This window comes from Fukomys damarensis, unplaced genomic scaffold (assembly GCF_012274545.1).
Source record: "Fukomys damarensis isolate Sample0158 unplaced genomic scaffold, DMR_v1.0_HiC HiC_scaffold_28, whole genome shotgun sequence".
In the NCBI taxonomy this organism is placed as follows: domain Eukaryota; kingdom Metazoa; phylum Chordata; class Mammalia; order Rodentia; family Bathyergidae; genus Fukomys; species Fukomys damarensis.
This window is the reverse complement of record NW_022900940.1, coordinates 41,680,128-41,700,546: the sequence shown is the minus strand read 5'-3', so window position 1 is coordinate 41,700,546 and position 20,419 is coordinate 41,680,128. Positions and strand designations below refer to the sequence as shown.

At 53.7% G+C, this 20,419-nt stretch overlaps 1 protein-coding gene across 1 annotated transcript in view; it reads left to right on the top strand.

Annotated features, from left to right (window-relative positions):
* Nisch (nischarin) overlaps positions 1–18,027 on the top strand; it is a 34,813-nt gene extending 16,786 nt beyond the window's left edge. Inside the window, exons 9-22 of the mRNA XM_010643191.2 lie at positions 503–655; positions 1,435–1,503; positions 1,909–2,094; positions 2,264–2,392; positions 3,985–4,098; positions 4,398–4,509; positions 9,227–9,351; positions 10,300–10,349; positions 11,217–12,608; positions 14,385–14,796; positions 15,095–15,251; positions 15,698–15,826; positions 16,295–16,456; positions 16,739–18,027. Of these exons, the coding sequence (XP_010641493.1) occupies positions 503–655; positions 1,435–1,503; positions 1,909–2,094; positions 2,264–2,392; positions 3,985–4,098; positions 4,398–4,509; positions 9,227–9,351; positions 10,300–10,349; positions 11,217–12,608; positions 14,385–14,796; positions 15,095–15,251; positions 15,698–15,826; positions 16,295–16,456; positions 16,739–17,349 (3,801 nt within the window). The 3' untranslated portion in view covers positions 17,350–18,027. The remainder of the gene's footprint in view (positions 1–502; positions 656–1,434; positions 1,504–1,908; positions 2,095–2,263; positions 2,393–3,984; positions 4,099–4,397; positions 4,510–9,226; positions 9,352–10,299; positions 10,350–11,216; positions 12,609–14,384; positions 14,797–15,094; positions 15,252–15,697; positions 15,827–16,294; positions 16,457–16,738) is intronic.
* The last annotated feature ends 2,392 nt before the right edge of the window (positions 18,028–20,419 follow it).

Sequence of the window (20,419 nt, the reverse complement as noted above, 5' to 3'; positions counted from 1 at the left end):
ATCCCCACTAAAAAAAAAAAAAAAAAAAATAGGTGGAAGAGGACTGACACCCTTCCCTATGGGGTTCTCAGTGCTCTGTGCTGCTATACTTGTCTTAGCACTGACTTTATCTCTGCAAAATAATGATTAAAAAAGGCCACTGTTCACAGTGAGGACCGCTCTGATAGCACAGTTGCCTGGCAACACTGTGAATTCAGACCTTCAGCCTCTGAGAGAGGCAGAAAAGGCACCACCGTGTAGCAGGGGCCCTTAGGGGCTTGAAGGACATTTGCTTTTGAAGCAGGGCCAGAACACATTACAGGCGGCTGTAATGTTGCTAATAAGCCTTTCGGTTATTTCACAATTGTTTAAAGGCACATGCACAAAAGTCCCATTTTAATGCAAGCTCACTTCCACATGCTAAATATGCCCCAGCCCTTCCTTAAATTTTGCAACGATAGTGTTTCACTTAGTGTTGCGTGAGGGCCCTGAGCGCGGTGCCTAACAGATGTTCTTAACGCAGGAAGTCCTTGTTCCTGAAGCCTCAGAATTTGATGAGTGGGAGCCAGAAGGCACAGCCCTCGAAGGCCCCGTGACTGCCATCATCCCCACATGGCAAGCGTTGACCACCCTCGACCTGAGCCACAACAGCATCTCCGAGATCGATGAGTCTGTGGTACGCTCGCAGCAGCCAGTGTCAGCCTAAGCGTTGGATCTTTAATTAGGTTTTTTCTGGAAGGACCACATAGAACCTATATCCCAAGCTCTCTGTGTTTTACCTGTAATTTTTAAGCTAAATTTCAAAATGAGAATATTTAAGATTGCTGAGGAAATACTCAGAACCAAATGAAGTATATTGATTACATGCATATGTACATTGCATATGCAGTAAGTCTCCGACTTAACGAACATTTGAGTTGCAGACTCTCACCAGTTGTAAGACTCATTTTGTCAGCTAATGAACGAATCTGACTTAACCAGACTCTCAAGGAACCAAATCATTTGTAGGTCGAGCACTTACTATGCTAGAATCTTGGTATGTGACACATTTACTCCCAAGGAGTAAATCAGAAAGCTCACTTTGGAGGTCACAGGTATGACCGTATAAGAGTGACATCCAGATGGCCTTAGAAAAATGAGAGTGCAAGTCTCTTTGCTGGTCAGTAGGGATATGCAGGGATGAAGTAGGTTCCCTGTCTGAACCGTTGCCATTTGTTATTTTTATAAGGTAAATGTTCTGTAAAAACAGTGGGTAGTGCTCAGCCCTGGAGTCCCTGTGTGTTCCTTCAGATATACGCTGCTGAAACAACAAGGTAACAGGAGGTGTCCCTTCTGTGGCCCTACGTGGATAGCAGACCGGAAGTCAGTGTTTAGGAGGGTACCCACTGGTTACGTGCAGGGACAATGTAAGCTTCATCCTCTAGAATAACGTTGGATTTTCTTTTCTTTAACAAGAAACTGATCCCAAAGATTGAGTTCCTGGACCTGAGTCACAATGGAGTGCTGTTTGTGGACAACCTGCAGGTAATATCTAGAGACCAGCCCCAGGCTCTGCCGAGGCCCCGTTCTCCTGGGAGGTTAGCAGACAGATGCAACATGGGAATCAGGCCATACTCATGGGTTGGTAAAGACAGGGGCTTCACCTTCTTCCAGTCTCCAGCATTGCACTACACTTGTTGCTCTCCTTCTGAAGAACGATGAGTACATAAAGCCAAGTGGTAAATATGGGCAAGATTGTTTTCATTGCTCAGCCCTAACCTCTGCAGGGGCTGCTACTGTTCTATGGTGCAGCACAGGAGGGTGCAGCTCTCATTCCCAGTCACCGTCAGAGAGACTGCCTGAGCTGCCTTGCAGAGCAGGTGGGTAGGCAGGCCTCCACGCCCTCTGAAGGCTGCCCTGAGCCACTGCTCTGTTCTCATGCTGCTGCAGCACCTGTACAACCTCGTGCACCTCGACCTGTCCTACAATAAGCTTTCCTCCTTGGAAGGCGTTCACACTAAACTGGGCAATATCAAGACTCTGAACCTAGCAGGCAACCTCCTGGAGAGTCTGAGTGGCCTGCACAAGCTCTATTCCCTGGTCAACCTGGACCTCAGCAACAACAGAATTGAACAGGTAAGCCACGCCTCGGGAATCTTGGCTCCATTGTTGCTGGGCCTCAGTTTTGCCACTATAAAGAAGACCATTAAGCTTGCTTTGATTTATAAGAGGGCGTCCAGCATGTCACCCTGTTGCTGAGATGTTAAGAGAAAAGGCCCAAGGGAATGGCATTCGTGCCTTGCAGATGGAGGAGGTCCGGAGCATAGGCGGCCTGCCTTGTCTGGAGTATGTGTCCCTACTGAACAACCCTCTAAGCATCATCCCTGACTACCGGACCAAGGTGCTGGCACAGTTCGGAGAGCGGGCCTCTGAGGTAGGTCTCGGCACCACCAGGGCAGCCCAGACAGGTGAATGGAGTCACGGTCTGCAGGGGAAGGAGGAGGTGGGGGTCCACTGTCCTCACCTATTTACAAGGGCGTATACTAGCATTTTAGACGCAGGAAGTTGACTGCCCCCTAGAAAAAGGCTCCCAGTACCTCCTGTCCCCACTGCTGTGAGGGGCTGTCAGTGGTGCGTTTCCAGGCAGCTTCATGCTGCTTCTGCCAGAGCTTCAGGCCAGGAGGATGCCCCAGGAACACAGGCACAGACTTGGTGTGGAGGAAGTGCCTTCAATTTGTTGTTGTAGTACTGAGGTTTAAACCTAGGGCCTTCACACTGACCTACATCCCCAGCCCTTTTTATTTTTTAGTTTGAGCCAGGGTCTAGATTTTAAGATCCTTCTACCTCAGCCGCCCAGAGTGTTGGGATTATAGGGATGTGCTGCCACATTTGGCTTGTCTTCAACTTTTAAAAAATAACATTGTTGGGCCGGGGATTTAGCTCAGTGGTTCGGTGGCCTACCTCACAAGCACAAGGACCCGAGTTCGATCCCCGGTACCAAAAAAAAAAACCCCCAAAATAACATTGTTTAGGACTGGGGATTTAGCTCACCGATGCTACTGCCTGCCTCACAAGCACAAGGACCCGAGTTCGATCCCCGGTACTCCCCTCCACCCCCTACAAAAAATGTTTGTTTTAGGCAAGGGACTGAAATAAATCCCTTAAATAATCATGTTCTCTGGGCACCATCTAGCTGTACTGCCTGATTATGAGCCTGAAGTATTTGTTCAGCTTCACCAGTGTCTGCTGTTTGCCCAACCCAGTGTCTGCTGGCTGTGGCCATTGACCTGTCGCAGTGCGAATCAAACAGGTCCTTCACTAGGCTCACTCCTCTCATCAGCCCTACCCCATTCTTTCACCACCGATCCTTGGAGCCTCTTCTACCAGACCCCATTCCAGAAGACACCTGAGGCTGTTTGATCCTAACTCTGTCCCCTTTTTTGCCTCAAGTGCCATTTTCTCTAAACTGGCATTAAGACAGTCTTCACAGGATGCCATCTCCTCCTCCCCTTCCAGGCTCCAGGCTGGGAAGGCTCCCTGCCTGGCAAATGGTGTCAGTTCCTGTATAGACCCTTGGGACTTTCATTCAGCCGCATTGCCTGTCCTGAGTGCCCTCCTGCTGCAGCTCCCCTTGCATTCCCAGACAGGTCCTTGCCTTTTCTGTCTTCTTTACATGCCTTTGCCCTCCTGGTTCCCCTGTCCTGAAGGCCTTCCACTTTGCTTTTTGGCAACCTGAGCTCTGCTTGTATTTGGGAGCTTAGTACAAGTCCTCTCTTCCCCCATTCCCAGGCCCCAGGAGGCTGCTACTTCCCCTTGGAGAGAGATCCTAGAGGTGGATGAGGCATTTGGGACCTCCTTGGGTGCCTCCACCACACTCACGGGTCACTTCTGTGGGTGCTGGACCTCCAGTGTCCTCGGGGGGCCTGACCCAGGGCAGGTGCTCCTGTCTGTTCTTCAGCAGGTCCCCACCATCCTCCTGCATATGTGGCGGTCCCTGTGCTGACATCCACTTTCTGGACTCTGTAGGTTTGTCTGGATAGCACAGTGACCACAGAAAAGGAGCTAGACACTGTGGAAGTGCTGAAAGCAATCCAGAAGGCCAAGGACGTCAAGTCCAAACTGAGCAACCCAGAGAAGAAGGTGGGCCTTTGTGTGGGAGATGGAAGGGCAGCAGGAGAAGCCAGCCAAGGAGGAGGGCTGGTTTGTGGGGAAACTGGGCCACTGAGTGCTAGCTGTACCTCCCTCTGGCCAGAGGCCCTGAGGGAGACCATACCCTCTAGTGATGGTGACAGTCCCCACGCTCGCGGTTTCTGTCAGGCTGTCTTTGTCACCCTTGTCAGACAACCGTTGAGCTCCTCGCTCATACCCCTGGCCTTGTCATTTCTGTTGTGCCTGTACTTCCTCTTCTCCCCTGGGCTGACTCAAGCACTCTTGCTCAGGTTGGTGAGGATTCCCGGCTCTCAGCTGCCCTCTGCGTGAGGCCCAGTGGCTCCCCTCCCTCCACGGCTCCCACTTCTGCCTCCCTGCCCCAGCCCATCCTTTCCAACCAAGGTAACCGTGTATGGATCTTGCTCCTAGCAGAGCTGCACAGCCCTGCCTGGACCCCCTGGCTGGGCTGGGGTTGGGGGAGAGAGGCTGGCACCTGCTTCCTATGGGGTCAGGCCTGGGAGGGTGGTGCCGTCTGCAGGCTGGCTCCTCGGGTGGCTCGTTGCGGGGGATGCCCAGCCTGATTTCAGCTCTGTTATTTGCTTCTTGAGAACCCCTGTACTCTTGACACTCCTATCCAGTTCCTCTAAGATACCGCAAGGTGTCTATCGGGCCCTGAGGCTGCCCTTTGAACAAGCTTGGGCTGTTGGCTCTTGAGGATCAGTCCCCAAGGCAGGTTGGCTTCTTTAATGGGATGCCAGGCCTTATTACTGTAGAGTCTGGACCCCTGATCCCTGTGTGGGAAGCTTTCTTTTATCGTTGCCTCATCCGTGGCTCTCGTGTGGCCCAGTCCCAAAGCAGTCTACCCGTGGGACCAGGATGGGCTGTCTTTGTCCCTGTGGACCCTTAGAAGGCCCATCCCTTTCACCTGCCTCCTGTCTTGGAGTTTTCAAAGGGCTTTCACCTCTGAACCCAGGCACCCTCGGAGATGAGTGAGTGAAGCAGGTCCTATGAGCGAGTGAAGCAGGCCCTGACAGAAGAGGGGCAGGTGTGCCATCCCCGAGTGGAACTGAGGCTCGGGACACGCAGGAAAGAACACCGCCTGCCCAGGCTCCTGGAGACGCAGAACTTGGTGTGAGGTCTTGGGAAACCAGTTTGCCCCTATGCTTCAAGAGCCAGAAACAAACCCCATCCCTCGACCTGATGGCCCCGCTGGCAGAGAGCTAGCTTCTCTTAGAGAGAGATAAGATAACCGGGGCAGAGGGAGGTGAAGTCCTCCCTGCTGACAGCACGCAGGCTGTGACTTGTACGCCGAGGAGGGGAGAGAGAGGCAGTGTGGCCCAGGGCCCTCTGCAGCAGTCCCAGGGGGAGAGAAGACTGGGTAGCGAGAAGAAGGGAGGCATAAGCCTGAAGCAGAGCAGCGCACTGGGACCATGACAGTGACATACAGAAGAGAATTCAGGAAAACGGAACTGTGGGGCCAAGGTGCCAGAGCATTTGCCCATTTTCATTTGTTAAAACCTTGACTCAGAGTTTTTGGGGTTTTTGTTTTTTTTTTTTGTTTTGTTTTGTTTTTCAAACCTAAAAGGGGTGGAGGGTTTGAATCCCTGTGAGGAAACCCCTGACTCTGCCACCTGCATCGAGGCCAGACTCCCCTGTGAGCCCCCTCAGCTCTGGCTGCATTGCAGAGGAAGCACATACGGGTAGGCTTCTGAGGGCGGCGAGGTATGTCTGGCCCCAGGGCCAAGGACACAGCCTGTTTCTGTGAACAGTGCTGGCTCAGTGAGTGAGTGGATGAGTGAGTGCGTGCTCGGCAAGTGGAGAAGCTGGTGAGAGCAGACCCGAGCAGGCGGGGGGAGTGGGGTGCCCTGGGGCTGCAGTGGTAAAGCCTTCATGGCAGCCGAGGCCCAGCTCCTCTCCCCTTTCTCTCTGCCTGCTCACCAGGGACACTGGAGTGGCTCTGTAGTCTGTCCCCCTTCCTGGTCACTGGACATGGAGATACTATCCCAGATTTGCACCTTTATAAATAAAACTGCAGTGGATGTCTTTGTGTGCACATCTCTTTCCTTTGGGTAAGAAATGGCAAAGGTCAAATCCCCTTGGTGAGGAATCTCCTGATGTCCCTATCCCATTGGCCATGTGGCCTTTTTTGACCACTTGTTTGTACAGGCGACAGTCCAGGAAGGAAGTGGACAGACTGTCCCTGTCCACATTTCCTCGTGTCCAAACCGGGCAGGGTGGGGGGTAGTGGCCAAAAGAAGTCGCTTTTTTTATTTCTCACGAGTGTGGCAGCATCCACATACATGTGTATTTGGCTGTGTTCCTGGAGCTGGTCTGGATGGGCAAGGACTTCTCTGTGAGAGCAGCTTTGTTAAGTGCTGCCTGCTGCTCCAGCCTGATCTTTAGAGAGATCATTTGTGAGCAAACTGGACCCTCAGAGGCCCGCTCGAAGAGGGTGCTTTCCAGAAAGCACCGTGCCTCTGGTCATCACAGGAGCTGTTAGCCAGCTGTCAGAGCCCCAGGGGATTGTGGCTACTAAGGACCAGATGGCTCTCCAGCCAGGTGTGGGGGCTGAAAGAAGACTAGAAAGAGGTGGTTAAGAGCAAGCAGCTGAAGTTCAGGTTCTCTCTTCTGGCTATGAGATTTCAAGCAGCTTGTAGCCTCACTGAAGCTGTTTTCTCAGCCGTAAAGTGGATACACCTTACTTCATGGATTCTGAGATGCACACATTTCTACCCTGTGACTTCTCTGAAATTGAGATGCGTCTTTCAGTCAGTGGCGTCCCCTAGTCGCTGTCAGCCAGCTGGTATTCATGATGGAGTCGTGGGAAAACCTGTGGACACCTGCTAAGATCAAGATGGCACCACATCCACGCATCTTAGATTTGATAAAATGTGGTAAATAAGGAGAGGCACGCATGAGCTAATGCTGGGGAGGTGCTTAGCAGTGCTCATGGTTCAATAAAAGTGGTCAGTAAGGGCTCCCCTTTCCTGTATTCTTGGTGGGGGCTCAGTACAGTGCCCTTGAGGGAATGTGGAGCCACTTGGGAAGATGAACTGTATCCCTCAGGGAGATCAGGCTAGAGCAGTTTGCATCTGTAGAAGGTCTGAAATAGGTTTGAGTGAAGTGAATCTTGAAGTCCACAGGAGAAGACAAATTGCTGGGAAAAGGGCACCATAGGCAGATCCCAGGGGAGGCCCTGGGGACGCTTCGTGCATGGCTGTGTGCTTGCTGCCCTCCCTGCCTCGCAGAGCCCTGCTGCTTCGCTCCGTGAGGGTGTCTGGGCCTGGACTGCCTGCCTACCCCTTGGGCAGAGGACTTGAGCTTCATGAGCTGACCTGCCCTGGGCAGGAACCAAGCCTGACAAGGATCTCAAGCCCTACAGGGATCCTAGGGTTCTGAGTCATTTTGCTGTGCTGTGACTGGTGGCGAAGTGGGGCTGTGGAGGCCCTGGCTCCTCAGCCAGCTAGTTACAATTTGGGACATGTTGGGAAAGTCTTCCCCTCCACCTTTCTGCAGACTCGAGTGAAATAATGGGTCCAGGCAGGCTGTATTTGTCAGACAGCCTCAGTACAGTACGTGAGTCAGAGCCGCTGTCATAGAGGGCAGCCCTGGGGCAGTCGGCGGGGTTCCTGCAGGAACAGGGAGCAGTCCAGTGAGTGCAGGCGCAAGCTGTCCTCGGCAGTTCTGGAGGATTCAAGCCTGCAAGCTCTGGCTCTCCAGCAAGGTGTCGCCTGCTCTGTGGATCTGCGAGCCCCGCAGAGAAGTCATGTCAGGGTAGAGTCATAGTGGACATGTGATGGACATATCGCCAAACTGCCCTCCCAACAGGCGGGCCAGCTCACACCCAGGTCCAGTTAAGCTAGGGCTGGGCTGCACAATCAGTCTGGCCTTTGGCAAAGTGAGAGACAAAACCGGTCTCCTGTTTCAACTTGCCTTTCTTTGTGTGCTAGAGGGTAAGCATCTTTTGCGTGTTGTATCTGCTGGTCATTCTTCTGTGGAATGTCTCTTCATGTAATTTGCAGTCTTTTAATGGTGTTTCCAACACCCCTGTTTTTTAAAATCTGTAAGAACTCTTAAGAAAGATATCTTTGTTAAATATTGCAAGCACTTTTTTTCCTGTGCTTGACTTTGCCTTAACTCAGTTTTTAAAATTAATGTATATAGGTTTGATTTTGTGTTGGTGGTGGTGTTTTTGAGACAGGGTCTCACTATGTAGTTGAGACTGACCTGGAATTCACTATGTAGCCCAGGCTGGTCTCAAACTCAACAGCGATTCCTGCCTCAGCTGGGCTGCACAATCAGTCTGGCCTTTGGCAAAGTGAGAGACAAAACCGGTCTCCTGTTTCAACTTGCCTTTCTTTGTGTGCTAGAGGGTAAGCATCTTTTGCGTGTTGTATCTGCTGGTCATTCTTCTGTGGAATGTCTCTTCATGTAATTTGCAGTCTTTTAATGGTGTTTCCAACACCCCTGTTTTTTAAAATCTGTAAGAACTCTTAAGAAAGATATCTTTGTTAAATATTGCAAGCACTTTTTTTCCTGTGCTTGACTTTGCCTTAACTCAGTTTTTAAAATTAATGTATATAGGTTTGATTTTGTGTTGGTGGTGGTGTTTTTGAGACAGGGTCTCACTATGTAGTTGAGACTGACCTGGAATTCACTATGTAGCCCAGGCTGGTCTCAAACTCAACAGCGATCCTCCTGCCTCAGCCTCCTGAGTGCTAGGATTACAGGCATGCACCACCACACCCGGTTTAGGTTTGATTTTTATGTAGTCATAATTAGTGATTTCTTTTTTTTTCTTTTTTTCTTGGTGCTGGGGATCGAACTCACAACCTTGTGTTTATGAGGCAGGCATGGTGCCACTGATCTAAATCCCTGGCCCTGTAATTTCTTCTTTTGTATGTGTGTTCAGAAAGCTCCCTGCCCTGAGATTAGAGAAGCAGTCATTGGTTCATTCTTGAGTTGTTGGGGATTTCAGCTTTGCTGTTTTCCTGTCTAACCCATATGATGGCTTTGAGGTCTGGCTGGCCCCTGGCCGGGACGGTGGTCTGAGGCCAGCCCCATGTTGAACAGCTGCTCTCCCTACCCGCCTGCCCGCCCGCCCACTTCATCTCTGCAGGGGTCATGTTCGTGCAGGAGGAGGCCCTGGCCAGCAGCCTCTCATCTACTGACAGTCTGACTCCTGATGACCGGCCCATTGCCCGGGCCTGCTCTGATTCCCTGGAGTCCATCCCTGCGGGACAGGTAATGCCCTCTACCTGCTTCTGGGCACTTCTATAAGTCACCTGCTGCCTGGAGTTGGTGCGCAATTAGAAGTGGATGCTGCCAGGGCTTGGTGTACTCTCCTGGGGCCACCATCTTTCTCTTAGTTGTGTCTAGTTGAGTCTTCTTGACAAAACAGGCAGTTAAGGGTCTGCATTCAGCCTCTCCCTCTCCTGTGTGTGTGTGTGTGTGCCCGCGTGTGTGCACACACGCGCACGTGTACTCACATCTGTCCGTCCCCTGCCTCTGCTTCCTTGTCTCTTCTGTGTCTCTGTCAGCATGGGAGCAGGCAGTGCTCTCTCACTGGGCCCTCGGGGGCAGGGCAAGGCCAGGGGCCTTGATTCTGCATGAAGACACTGCCCTAGGGAAAGCAGATCCCAAGGAGAGCTTCCCTCCCTCTTCCCACGGGTCTCCTCCTCTGGCTACTGCTCAGTCTTCTGGAGCCTGTCCCTGTGTCCTGGGAAGAGGGGAAAGAGTGGCTGCTGTGTGGTGCACTTGGTGCCTGGCTCCCGGCAGGCCAGTCTGCACGTGACTGCGTGACAGGGCGGTTCACAGAGTCCTTGTCTAGCCCAGCACCCCCTCCCCGAGGTCCCACTGCAAGAAACTCCTGCGCCCTTGGTCTTGCCAGGGGTACTTCACTTGTTTGTTATGTGAGGCCAGACCATATTGATAGCCTGTGTGCCTGGACCCTGAGGGACACAGGGAGTCCCCAGATGCCACCCCACTAAGAGTGACGGCAGGCTCTGGCCGTGGGTAGGGAGTGTGAACTGGCGTCAGACAGATGGGGGTGGGAATCAGCCTTCCCTGTGCTGGAGTGTGGGAGTGCTGAGGTCCTTCCACAGGCGGCCCAGTACCCAGCTCAGGCTCCACGCTCGGTGCACAGGAGTGGCTGCGGAAGGTGGGGGCTGATTGCAGTTCCTTCTCTGTCAGGCAGCTTCCCATGATTCAAGGGACTCGCCAGGAGCTGTCGGTGGAGCAAGGTAAGGAGGTCGAGTAAGCATTCTAAGCCTGGTGTCTGCACCTTCTTCAGGCTCTCAGCTGCGGGTGAGGGGTAACAGGTGGTAAAAGTCCTCTTTAAATTACTTCTTTCTTTCGGTAATGACAGGCGAGATAGACTTCAGTCTGTTTTCCCTGAACTTTGCCTTATTCATGTTATCCTGCACAAGGGCTTTGCGGATCAGGACTGTTTGTTGGTCAGCAATCTGCGTTTTAGCTTTTTAGTCTGTAAGCTAAGTATGATAGTTACTTTTTTCTTCATTTGTTTATTGCAGTATTGGGAATTGAACCCAGGGCCTTCTTACTAATCTACATCCCCAGCCCCCCCACCCCCTTTTTGAGACAGTAAATTACCCCTTTTTGCTGAGATAGTAAATTACCTAGGCTGGGCTCCAAGTTGCAATCCTCCTGCCTCAGCCTCACAGAGTGCACAGTGTACAGGCACATGCCACCATGCCCAGCATGGTAATTATATTCTTCTTAAACAAAACTATGTGGGTAGGGTTAACCCTGAAGTCATGAAATATTAACTGGCCTTTTATAGCAGGTTATCAATTCTTGTTACGCATGTGAGGGCTGTAGTGGCCAGGAGGAGGTGAGGTTTAAACACAAAGGTCCTAAGACATCACCCGGCCTACTTCCCTGCCCCTGGAGGCTATTGGATGTCCCTGAAGGGAGCCATTATAAGTGGATTGACACCTAGAGTGTTCCCTGCCTGTAGGGTTCACAGCAGCATCCCAATGATGCAGTCTTCAGGGCACGCATGGGGTGGTTCCTTGAACCAGGTGCAGCAGTGGGCTCAGAGGCAGACGTGGGGCGTCCCTGATGCAGCCTCTCCTCTCCCTGCACAGTGCGGAGCACACGGAGCCAGAAGTGCAGGTGGTGCCCGGGTCTGGCCAGATCATCTTCCTGCCCTTTACCTGCATCGGCTACACGGCCACCAACCAGGACTTCATCCAGCGCCTGAGCACACTGATCCGCCAGGCCATCGAGCGACAGTTGCCTGCCTGGATTGAGGCCGCCAACCAGCGGGAGGAGGAGCAGGGTGAGCAGGGTGAGGAGGACGACGACGAGGATGAGGAGGACATTGCTGAGAACCGCTACTTCGAAATGGGGCCCCCAGACACAGAGGAAGAGGAGGGCGGCCAGGGGGAGGAGGAGGAGGAAGAGGAGGAGGCTGAGGAGGAGCGCCTGGCTCTGGAGTGGGCCCTGGGCGCGGATGAGGACTTCCTGCTGGAGCACATCCGCATCCTCAAGGTGCTGTGGTGCTTCCTGATCCACGTGCAGGGCAGCATCCGCCAGTTTGCCGCCTGCCTGGTGCTCACGGACTTTGGCATTGCCGTCTTCGAGATCCCGCACCAGGAGTCACGAGGCAGCAGCCAGCACATCCTCTCGTCCTTGCGCTTCGTCTTCTGCTTCCCCCACGGTGACCTCACTGAGTTCGGGTTCCTCATGCCAGAGCTGTGTCTGGTGCTCAAGGTGCGGCACAGTGAGAACACACTCTTCATCATCTCGGACGCCACCAACTTACACGAGTTCCACGCCGACCTGCGCTCCTGCTTCGCCCCACAGCACATGGCCATGTTGTGCAGCCCCATCCTTTACGGCAGCCACACCAGCCTGCAGGAGTTCCTGTGTCAGCTGCTCACCTTCTACAAGGTGGCCGGCGGCTGCCAGGAGCGCAGCCAGGGCTGCTTCCCGGTCTACCTGGTCTACAGTGACAAGCGCATGGTGCGGACGGCCGCTGGGGACTACTCGGGCAACATCGAGTGGGCCAGCTGCACGCTCTGCTCTGCTGTGCGGCGCTCCTGCTGCGCGCCCTCTGAGGCTGTCAAGTCCGCCGCCATCCCTTACTGGCTGCTGCTCACACCACAGCACCTCAATGTCATCAAGGCTGACTTCAACCCTATGCCCAACCGAGGCACCCACAACTGCCGCAACCGCAACAGCTTCAAACTCAGCCGTGTGCCACTCTCCACTGTCCTGCTGGACCCCACACGCAGCTGCACGCAGCCAAGAGGTGCCTTCGCTGATGGCCACGTGCTTGAGCTGCTTGTCGGCTACCGTTTTGTCACTGCCATCTTCGTGCTGCCCCATGAGAAGTTCCATTTCCTGCGCATATACAACCAGCTTCGAGCCTCACTGCAGGATTTAAAGACTGTGGTGATTGCCAAGACCCCCACATCTGGGCCCAGATCGCAGAGCCCTCCCATGGATGGCCAACCTGCTGAAGGCGGGGCCAGGTAAGACCAAGTATAGGCCCTTGGGCCTGGGGTGAGCTGGCCTTTGTGTATCTGCAGACATCTGTACCCTTTGGCTTCTCCCCAGCTCCTGAGTGCCCCTGGGATTGCCCTTGCCCCTTTAACCTTGGTACTCATCTGCTTCTTACTCTCATCCCTTCAGAAGAGTCTCAGGAAAGCTGTTCTTTCACAAAAACAGGTTAACCCAGGCTCCTGCCACCCATGCAGAGCAGGTTGAGGAAGTTGCTCCCTACTTTGCCTGCCCACTGGGAGAGCCATCACTGTGGCCCTGGCCCTGCCACTCTGCTCCCTTAGGCCAAGCACGGCCCCTAGGCATCACCTGCCTCCCCCACCACCGGGGCTTACATCCCATGGCTGCCCTGTCCCTAAGTCCGGCTTGCCCTGGTGGAGAGCCACAAAGCCCTTCTCGGGCAGGACTAGGTAGCGTGTAACTTTGGAAATCCTTCCCCAAAGAACCTTAGGTGCTAAAAGTAGCAGAGCAGAGTGAGCTGGGTGGGTCATCTCTTCCTAGGCCCCTTCTGAGAAGACGCAGAATTGAAGGAGGACTGGCAGCCCAGTCCTCCTGTTCCCTTACTGTCCCCCATCCTGCTCCTGTTCCGTGGAGCCTGAAGAGGGCCTCTGTTAGGGCCCTATAGGGTCACTGAAAGACCCTGTGCCCTTGTAGGTACCCCTGCCTTCTGTTGCCGGCATTCCTGGGCCGCCCCCACCTGAGTAGGAAGCCTTTCATTTGTCTGCCTTCCTGTCCCCTTCCTGTGCGCTTCACTCCTGTAGGCAGCAGAGACCATCCTCACCTTTGCATGCTTTTAGCATCTTGAGAGGTCTGCCACTCCCCTCCAACCCAGCCCTGGCCTGATGCTCCTCAAGGGCTCTCCACCTCTTCCAGGCTGAATCTGATGCCCCTCTTATTCCCAGCTCAAGAAAGGAGTCTTGTAAGAAGTGACCCTCAGTGGCTGACTTAGCACCCTGGCCCCGGTGAGGCCTCAGCAGTGGGCACCTTGTCTTTACTCCCCTGTCGCCCCCCAAGCCTGGCTGGCACCTGCCTACAGAGGACCACCTGCAGAAAACCTCTAGGAACACCTGTATGTCCCAAGACAGCCCAGAGGCTCCATGGGGTATTTTGCCAAAGGCAGGTTCATAGCCCCAGGGATCTCAGCAGCTGGACTAGGTCCAGTTGAGAGGATGACATCCAAGGAACTCCCCTTTCAACAAGTTGTGGCCATGGAAGCTGGTTTCAGAGGGGACCCGCCCAACTTCATGAACTTTACGGTTCTGAGCATTGTGTGGTGTTGTGTCTGGAACCAAGCAGTGCATGTGCAGTGGTGGCAGAGTAGCCAGCCTAACATACTGGGCCACCTGAGGACACCCTAAAGGTAAACGGGCAGTTTTGAGGTTTTGGTTCTTAATTCCGCCAGCACCCATGCACACAGGTCCCACCTTGGTCAGCACTCGAGACCTGGAGTGGCATTTCTGCCGTCTTGTCAGAATGAGTTTCCAACCCATGGCCACAGTGTCTGTTACATGCCTCTGGCTGGCTCAGTAGGACCCACTCTGTCCCCATCTTCCCATCTCCCACCCAAGAGAAGGGGCCTTTGTCAGCTGATTGTCCCTTAAAGAACCTGGTGATGAAGTCTCCAGGTGACCCATGGTGTGGGCATGGTGCACACATTGATCCTCGCGTTCTGGGATGCATGATGTGTAGGTGATGTGACTGCAGAGCCCACATGTGAATGATGTTTCTCGGGGGATTGGGAGATGCAGGCATGACCAGCATCCCCAGGAAGGCGCTGCAGAGGCTCCAGCTCCAGTCCCAGCATCCTCGGCTACAGGCCCGGCACATATCCTGGCTCCAGTTCCAGCCCCAGAAGAGGCCTCAGCTCTGGCTCCGACCCTGACCCCGGCGGAGGCCCAGGTTCCACCTCCAGCCCCAGAAGAGGCGTCACCTGCAGCTCTGGTCCCAGAGGAGGCTCCAGTAAAGACCCCAGCTCCTGCCCCAACAGAGGCTCTGACACAAGCTGAGACCGCTGCCCAGTACCCGAGTGAGCAGCTGATCCAGTCCACCTCAGAGGAAAACCAGATCCCCTTCCACCTGCCTGTCTGCCCCTCGCTTCAGCACATCGCTGGCCTGCAGGGCAAGGCTGTCATCGATCTCTTCCACAGCAGCATTGCTGAGGTAGCGGCCCGTGCGCTGGTCACACTGGCTGGCACTCAGGTGGAGAGGTGTCATTCCTGTTGGTGAGGCGGGGCTTGCCTCGAGCCTTGAGTGAGCTTCAGCTGCTCACTGCTTTGAGGACGTGGCTTGGAGGTCCTGAGCTGCCTCCCCAGGCTGTCCTGTCTGTCACTTCCTCCACCTGAGAAGAACTTCCCACCTTGCCCTATCTAAGGCCGTGGGCATGTGCCAGTCACCATGGTAGTGTGGGTGGTGCCTCTGTCTGGCCCTGTTCTTGTTCACCCAGCCCCTCTTTGTCCAGGTTGAAAACGAGGAGCTGAGGCACCTCCTGTGGTCGTCTGTGGTGTTCTACCAGACGCCGGGGCTGGAGGTGACTGCCTGTGTGCTGCTGTCCACCAAGGCTGTGTACTTTGTGCTGCACGATGGCCTCCGCCGCTACTTCTCAGAGCCACTGCAGGGTAGGCAGCAGGCTTGCTGTCGTGAGGGGCTCACCACCTGTGTGTGGCCTCAGGTGGTAGGAAGTAGGCCGCTCTGGCCTGCAAGTCTCATCTGAGGAAGGGGATGATGACAACACTTCCTTCTGAGGGTGTCAGGAGGACTTAAGGCCAGATGTGCCCACACCGTGCCCAGGCCAGCGAGTGCTTGGGAACTGGCCATGATAGGGACGGGGCAGCATCTGCCCCTTAGAGCCCCGGCGGGACCCTTAGCCAGTGGCCTGGTGACCCCGCTGATCTGAGCAAGGCTCAGATCTCAGACCGAGTTGCATGTGAGGCTTTGTATGTGTGGAGGTGGTGGCAGCTCTTCACCTGGTGACCCGTTCCTGCTGGACATGCTGTACATCTGGGATCCTTGTGCTTGCCTGCCATAGTCTCCACCACCCTCAGTCCCTTTCTGTCCATCACAGATTTCTGGCATCAGAAAAACACTGACTACAACAACAGCCCCTTCCACATCTCCCAGTGCTTTGTGCTCAAACTCAGTGACCTGCAGTCAGTCAACGTTGGCCTTTTTGACCAGCACTTCCGGCTGACGGGTGAGTAACCCTCTGTGCTTTGTCCCATTGTGGGTGAAGGCCAGTGGGCTTCCACTTTCCACATGTGGGGACGTTATCACAGACAGAGTTATCTCCCTGCTTACAGGCCAGTCAGCTGAGTGGGAGGAAGCAGCTTCAGGAACTGCTGAGATTGCAGGACTCTCGCTCCAGGGCTCTGGGCAGGAGGCGGGGTGTGCAGCTAGCCCCAGACCAGAGGCAGAGCAGGCCCTGGGCTCAGACAGGATGTTTCTGACTCACACTTCCTGAAGAGAGAAAGCTGAGTTCTTTCCCTAATGCCTATGGATCCCCTTCCGGAAAAATGTCTCAGCCCTTCCTGTCTGAGAAATGGTGGCCTTTCCAGAGCCCGTGATGCTCTCCCACATAGTCCTCCTGGCCCTGGTTTTCTGGGGCAGAAACCTGGTCAGAGAAATAGGTGTCTGTGGCCCTGACCAGACCCTTCTCTCGCAGGCTCCTCCCCGACACAGGTGGTCACATGTCTGACTCGGGACAGCTACCTGACGCACTGCTTCCTCCAGCACCTCATGCTTGTGCTCTCCTCTCTGGAGCGCACACCCTCGCCTGAGCCCGTCGACAAGGATTTCTACTCGGAGTTTGGGAACAAGACCACAGGTAACCTGTCCAGCTCAAACCACAGACCAGCACCTCTCTGTCCCACAGCCCTCTGCCTCTGCCTCTTTTTCTCTTGCCTCATTCAGCTGGCCAGAATGTGATCACAGGGCGTTTCTGTGGCAGTGTCCATCCTAACCATCCTTTAGCCATCCACGCATCTCAAGTGTCAGCCCTAGGCTGCTGGCTTGGGACCCCCACTTGGGTGGCTTAGGGCCACCGGTACTTCCAACCCCACCACAGGCCAGTGCCGGGGTATAGCTCTCATGGCATCTTTCTCCGCAGGGAAGATGGAGAACTATGAGCTGATCCACTCAAGTCGTGTCAAGTTCACCTACCCCAGCGAGGAGGAAGTCGGGGACCTAACGTACATCGTGGCCCAGAAGACAGCTGACCCAGAGAAGGCCCCAGCCCCCAGCATCCTGCTGTATGTACAGGCCTTCCAGGTGGACTTCCCACCACCTGGGAGCTGCCGGGGCCCACTGCGCCCCAAGACACTCCTGCTCACCAGCACGGAGATCTTTCTCCTGGATGAGGATTTTATCCACTACCCACTGCCTGAGTTTGCCAAAGAGCCACCGCAAAGGGACAGATACCGGCTCGATGATGGCCACCGCGTCCGGGACTTGGACCGCATTCTCATGGGCTACCAGCTCTACCCGCAGGCCCTTACCCTTGTCTTTGATGACGTGCAGGGCCACGACCTCATGGGCAGCGTCACCCTGGACCATTTCGGAGAGCTGCCGAGTGGTTCTGCCAGGGCAGGCCAGGGCCGTGAGATCCAGTGGCAGATCTTTGTTCCCAGCACTGAGAGCCGAGAGAAGCTCATCTCACTGTTGGCCCGCCAGTGGGAGTCCCTGTGCGGCCGGGAGCTGCCTGTTGAGCTTACTGGCTAGCTCACCTGCCAGGTCTAGCCTGGTGCCTACACAGGGCAGGGAAGCAGGCTTTGTTCTCTTAAAAGTGTTTTCTCCCCTCCTTTTTGGTACCTTAATTTGACAGTCCCTGCAGAGAATGTGAATGTGTGTGTCCAGTTAATTTTTCCAGTGCTGGGAGTGAGGATGCCAGGCCCGCTCCTGGGGTCTGTGGGCCATCAGCCTCCCGTGTGCTGCCTGCCCCTGGAGTGAATGGCCAGGCCTACCAGCATCGCGTCTTGTCGTTGTGTGCCGTTGTTAACTCGTGCGGCTGTGGATCTGATCAGCTCCCCGTCTTCTGTCGCTGTTGCTGTCATTGTGGGCATTCTGCTGCTAATCACAAAGCTGGTAGCAGAGTACACATTGGAAACTCCTGTCCCATGCAGTCTTTCGTGGAGTCCTCGGGTTGGGTGTGGTGACACACGCCTGAAATCCCAACACTTGGGAGGCTGAGGCAGGAGGATCACCACGAGTTCAAAGCCAGCCTGGGCTACATAGCAAGGCCCTGTCTCAAAAAAAAGGGGGCTCCCTGAAAGGGGCCAGAGTCCCCCTGGCCTTGGGGCTGGGGTGGCGGGGATGGGATGGGGGAATTTATAGCTGTTGGCACCAAGAGTGATTGCTGTTGCCTTTTTTCTCTATTCCAATAAAATAGTTAAACACAGTCTGGGTCTTCTAAGTCAAGGGTCACTTGGGTCCCAGCAGGACCTCAGGACATGCTCAGTACAGGGTGGGAAGAGGATGCACTGTAGACACAGGAGGGCAAGGAGTGGGGGCCGGAGGGGGAGGGAGAAGCCCTCCAGGGACCAGAAGCTTGTTGAGCCCAAGGGTGAGTGGGGACTTCTCTGGACGGGGCCATGCTAACCTCTTTCCAAACCAGAGCGTGGCACGAACCGGGAGAGTCCACAGAACTTGGGGCGTCAGCTCCTTGGGTTGTCCTGCACCGTGGCCCAAACCCCCGAAGCAGCTGTCATGAGGGCGGGGTGTGTCCCTGAGATGGCCTTTGAGTGGCAGCAGGGGAGGGGAGTCCCCTTGCCTTTCCCTGACTGTTCCATCAGACATGGGGTTGCTGCAGGGCACTCCTGAGGGAGACCTGGGACTGGAGAGCCAAGCTCCTCTACCCATTCCTACCGCAGGAGCAGGGCAGGCTGGTTCCCCACTCACGCCTGGGCTGGCCTGCTCAGGTGCCTCAGCCCTCGGGGTTGAGCTACAGATGAGCTGAGCTACTTTGGACAAGTTACCTAGCCCTCTGAGCCTCGGTTTCCCTACCAGTAAGAGGGGTAATGAAAGTAACCCTCTTCGTTTACTTATTTATCCCATGCCTCTATACTGTCTACTCTTTTTTTTTTGGTACCAGGGATTGAATTCGGGTCCTTGAGCTTGCAAGGCAGGCGGTAGCACCACTGAGCTAAATCCCCAGCCCTACACTGTCTACTCTTGTCAGCCAGGTGCCAGCCCTGAGCTCCCACAGCTGGCATTCCAGGCTCAAGAGACAGAAAAGTAAATGGCACGGTGGTGCATATCTGTAATCGCAGCTGCTCGGTGTTACAGACCGCGATTGAGAGAGAAAAAGGCTTTATCCCTGTCAGTGTGAGCAGCGACTGACGTCACAGAAGCTAGCTAAGAGGGACCGGCTTTACCTGAGAAAGCCTGAATTTCTGTCTGGATGCAGACAGGGCTGAGATTCTGAATGATTTCAGCCACTGGCTGGGGGAGAAATTGGGTTTATCTGGGGTTGGGAAAGGACTAAGGAATCAAGTGGAATGTTTATGATTGAGGGTCCAAGGACAGTCGGTGTAGGTGTGCATATAATACTGGACTCCAGCGCTGAGAAGATTGCATACTCGGTCCTAAACTTTATGGCATCTATTCTGTTTATTCTTCTGCCACTGAGTAGCCGCTTGTTTGCTAACAGTATGTTTGCTATGAAGGTTTCTTTCAGGCCAGACTTGACACTTAGGAGGCTGAGGCAGGAGGAACACAAGTTTTGGCCAATTTAGCAAGACCCTATCTCAAGATAATATATATATAATAAACACGAATGTGCCATAAAGTAGGATAAACTTGAAGCTGGGGTAGTAGTGCATATCTATAATCCTAGTACTGGGGAGGCCGAGGCAGGAGGATTGCCATGTGTTCAAAGCCAGCCTAATCTACAAAGTGAGCCCCTGTCTCAAAACAAATGAAAGATAAACTTCAGACATTTATAGGAAAATGGGTGCACCTTGAGACTGTAATGTGAAGTAAAATAAATCAGACACAAATACCACATTTTCTCCTATATGAGAAACCCAAATTTCATCTTTGTTTTGTTTGGGGTTTTTGTTGTTGTTGTTGTTGTTTTCTTTTTTTAGTACCAGGGGTTGAACTTGGGACCTTGTGCTTGTGAGGCAAGTGGTGAAACCTCTGAGCTAAATCCCCAGCCCAAGAAACCCCCAATTTTTTTTTTTTGGTGGTTTTTTTGAGACGGGGTTTCACTATGTATTTGAGACTGACCTGGTCTCAACTCACAGCATCCTTCTGCCTCAGCCTCCCGAGTGCTGGGATTACAGGCATGCGCCACCATGCCCAGCTTAACCCAAATTGTTAATAGCCAAATGAAAGACAGATAGTAGGAAGATCTCAAATCCGGAGATGGAAGAGAGAGAAAGGAGATTTTAAAAGGGAATTAAGATGTGAGACTATATATATTTCTATTTGGATAGGGTACTGGGTATCAAACCTAGGGCCTTCTCATCCCCAGCCTTTTTTATTTTTAGTAACTTTTTTTTGGGGTACTGGGGATCGAACTCTGGCCCTTGTGCTTGTGAGGCAGGTGCTGGAACCACTGAGCTAAATCCACCCCCCCCAGTTTCTTTTAGATTTTGAGATAGGTTCTTGCCTATGCTAGCTACCTCTTGCCTCAGCCTCCTAGAGTGCAAGGGATTACACTACAAGGGATGCACTACCATGTCCAGCTCAAAATAATTTGCATGTGTGCGCATGCACGCACACGTGGGCTACTGGGTCTTTGCTCTGAGCTGTGTATCCAACCCTTTAATTTTTTTTTTTTTTTTTG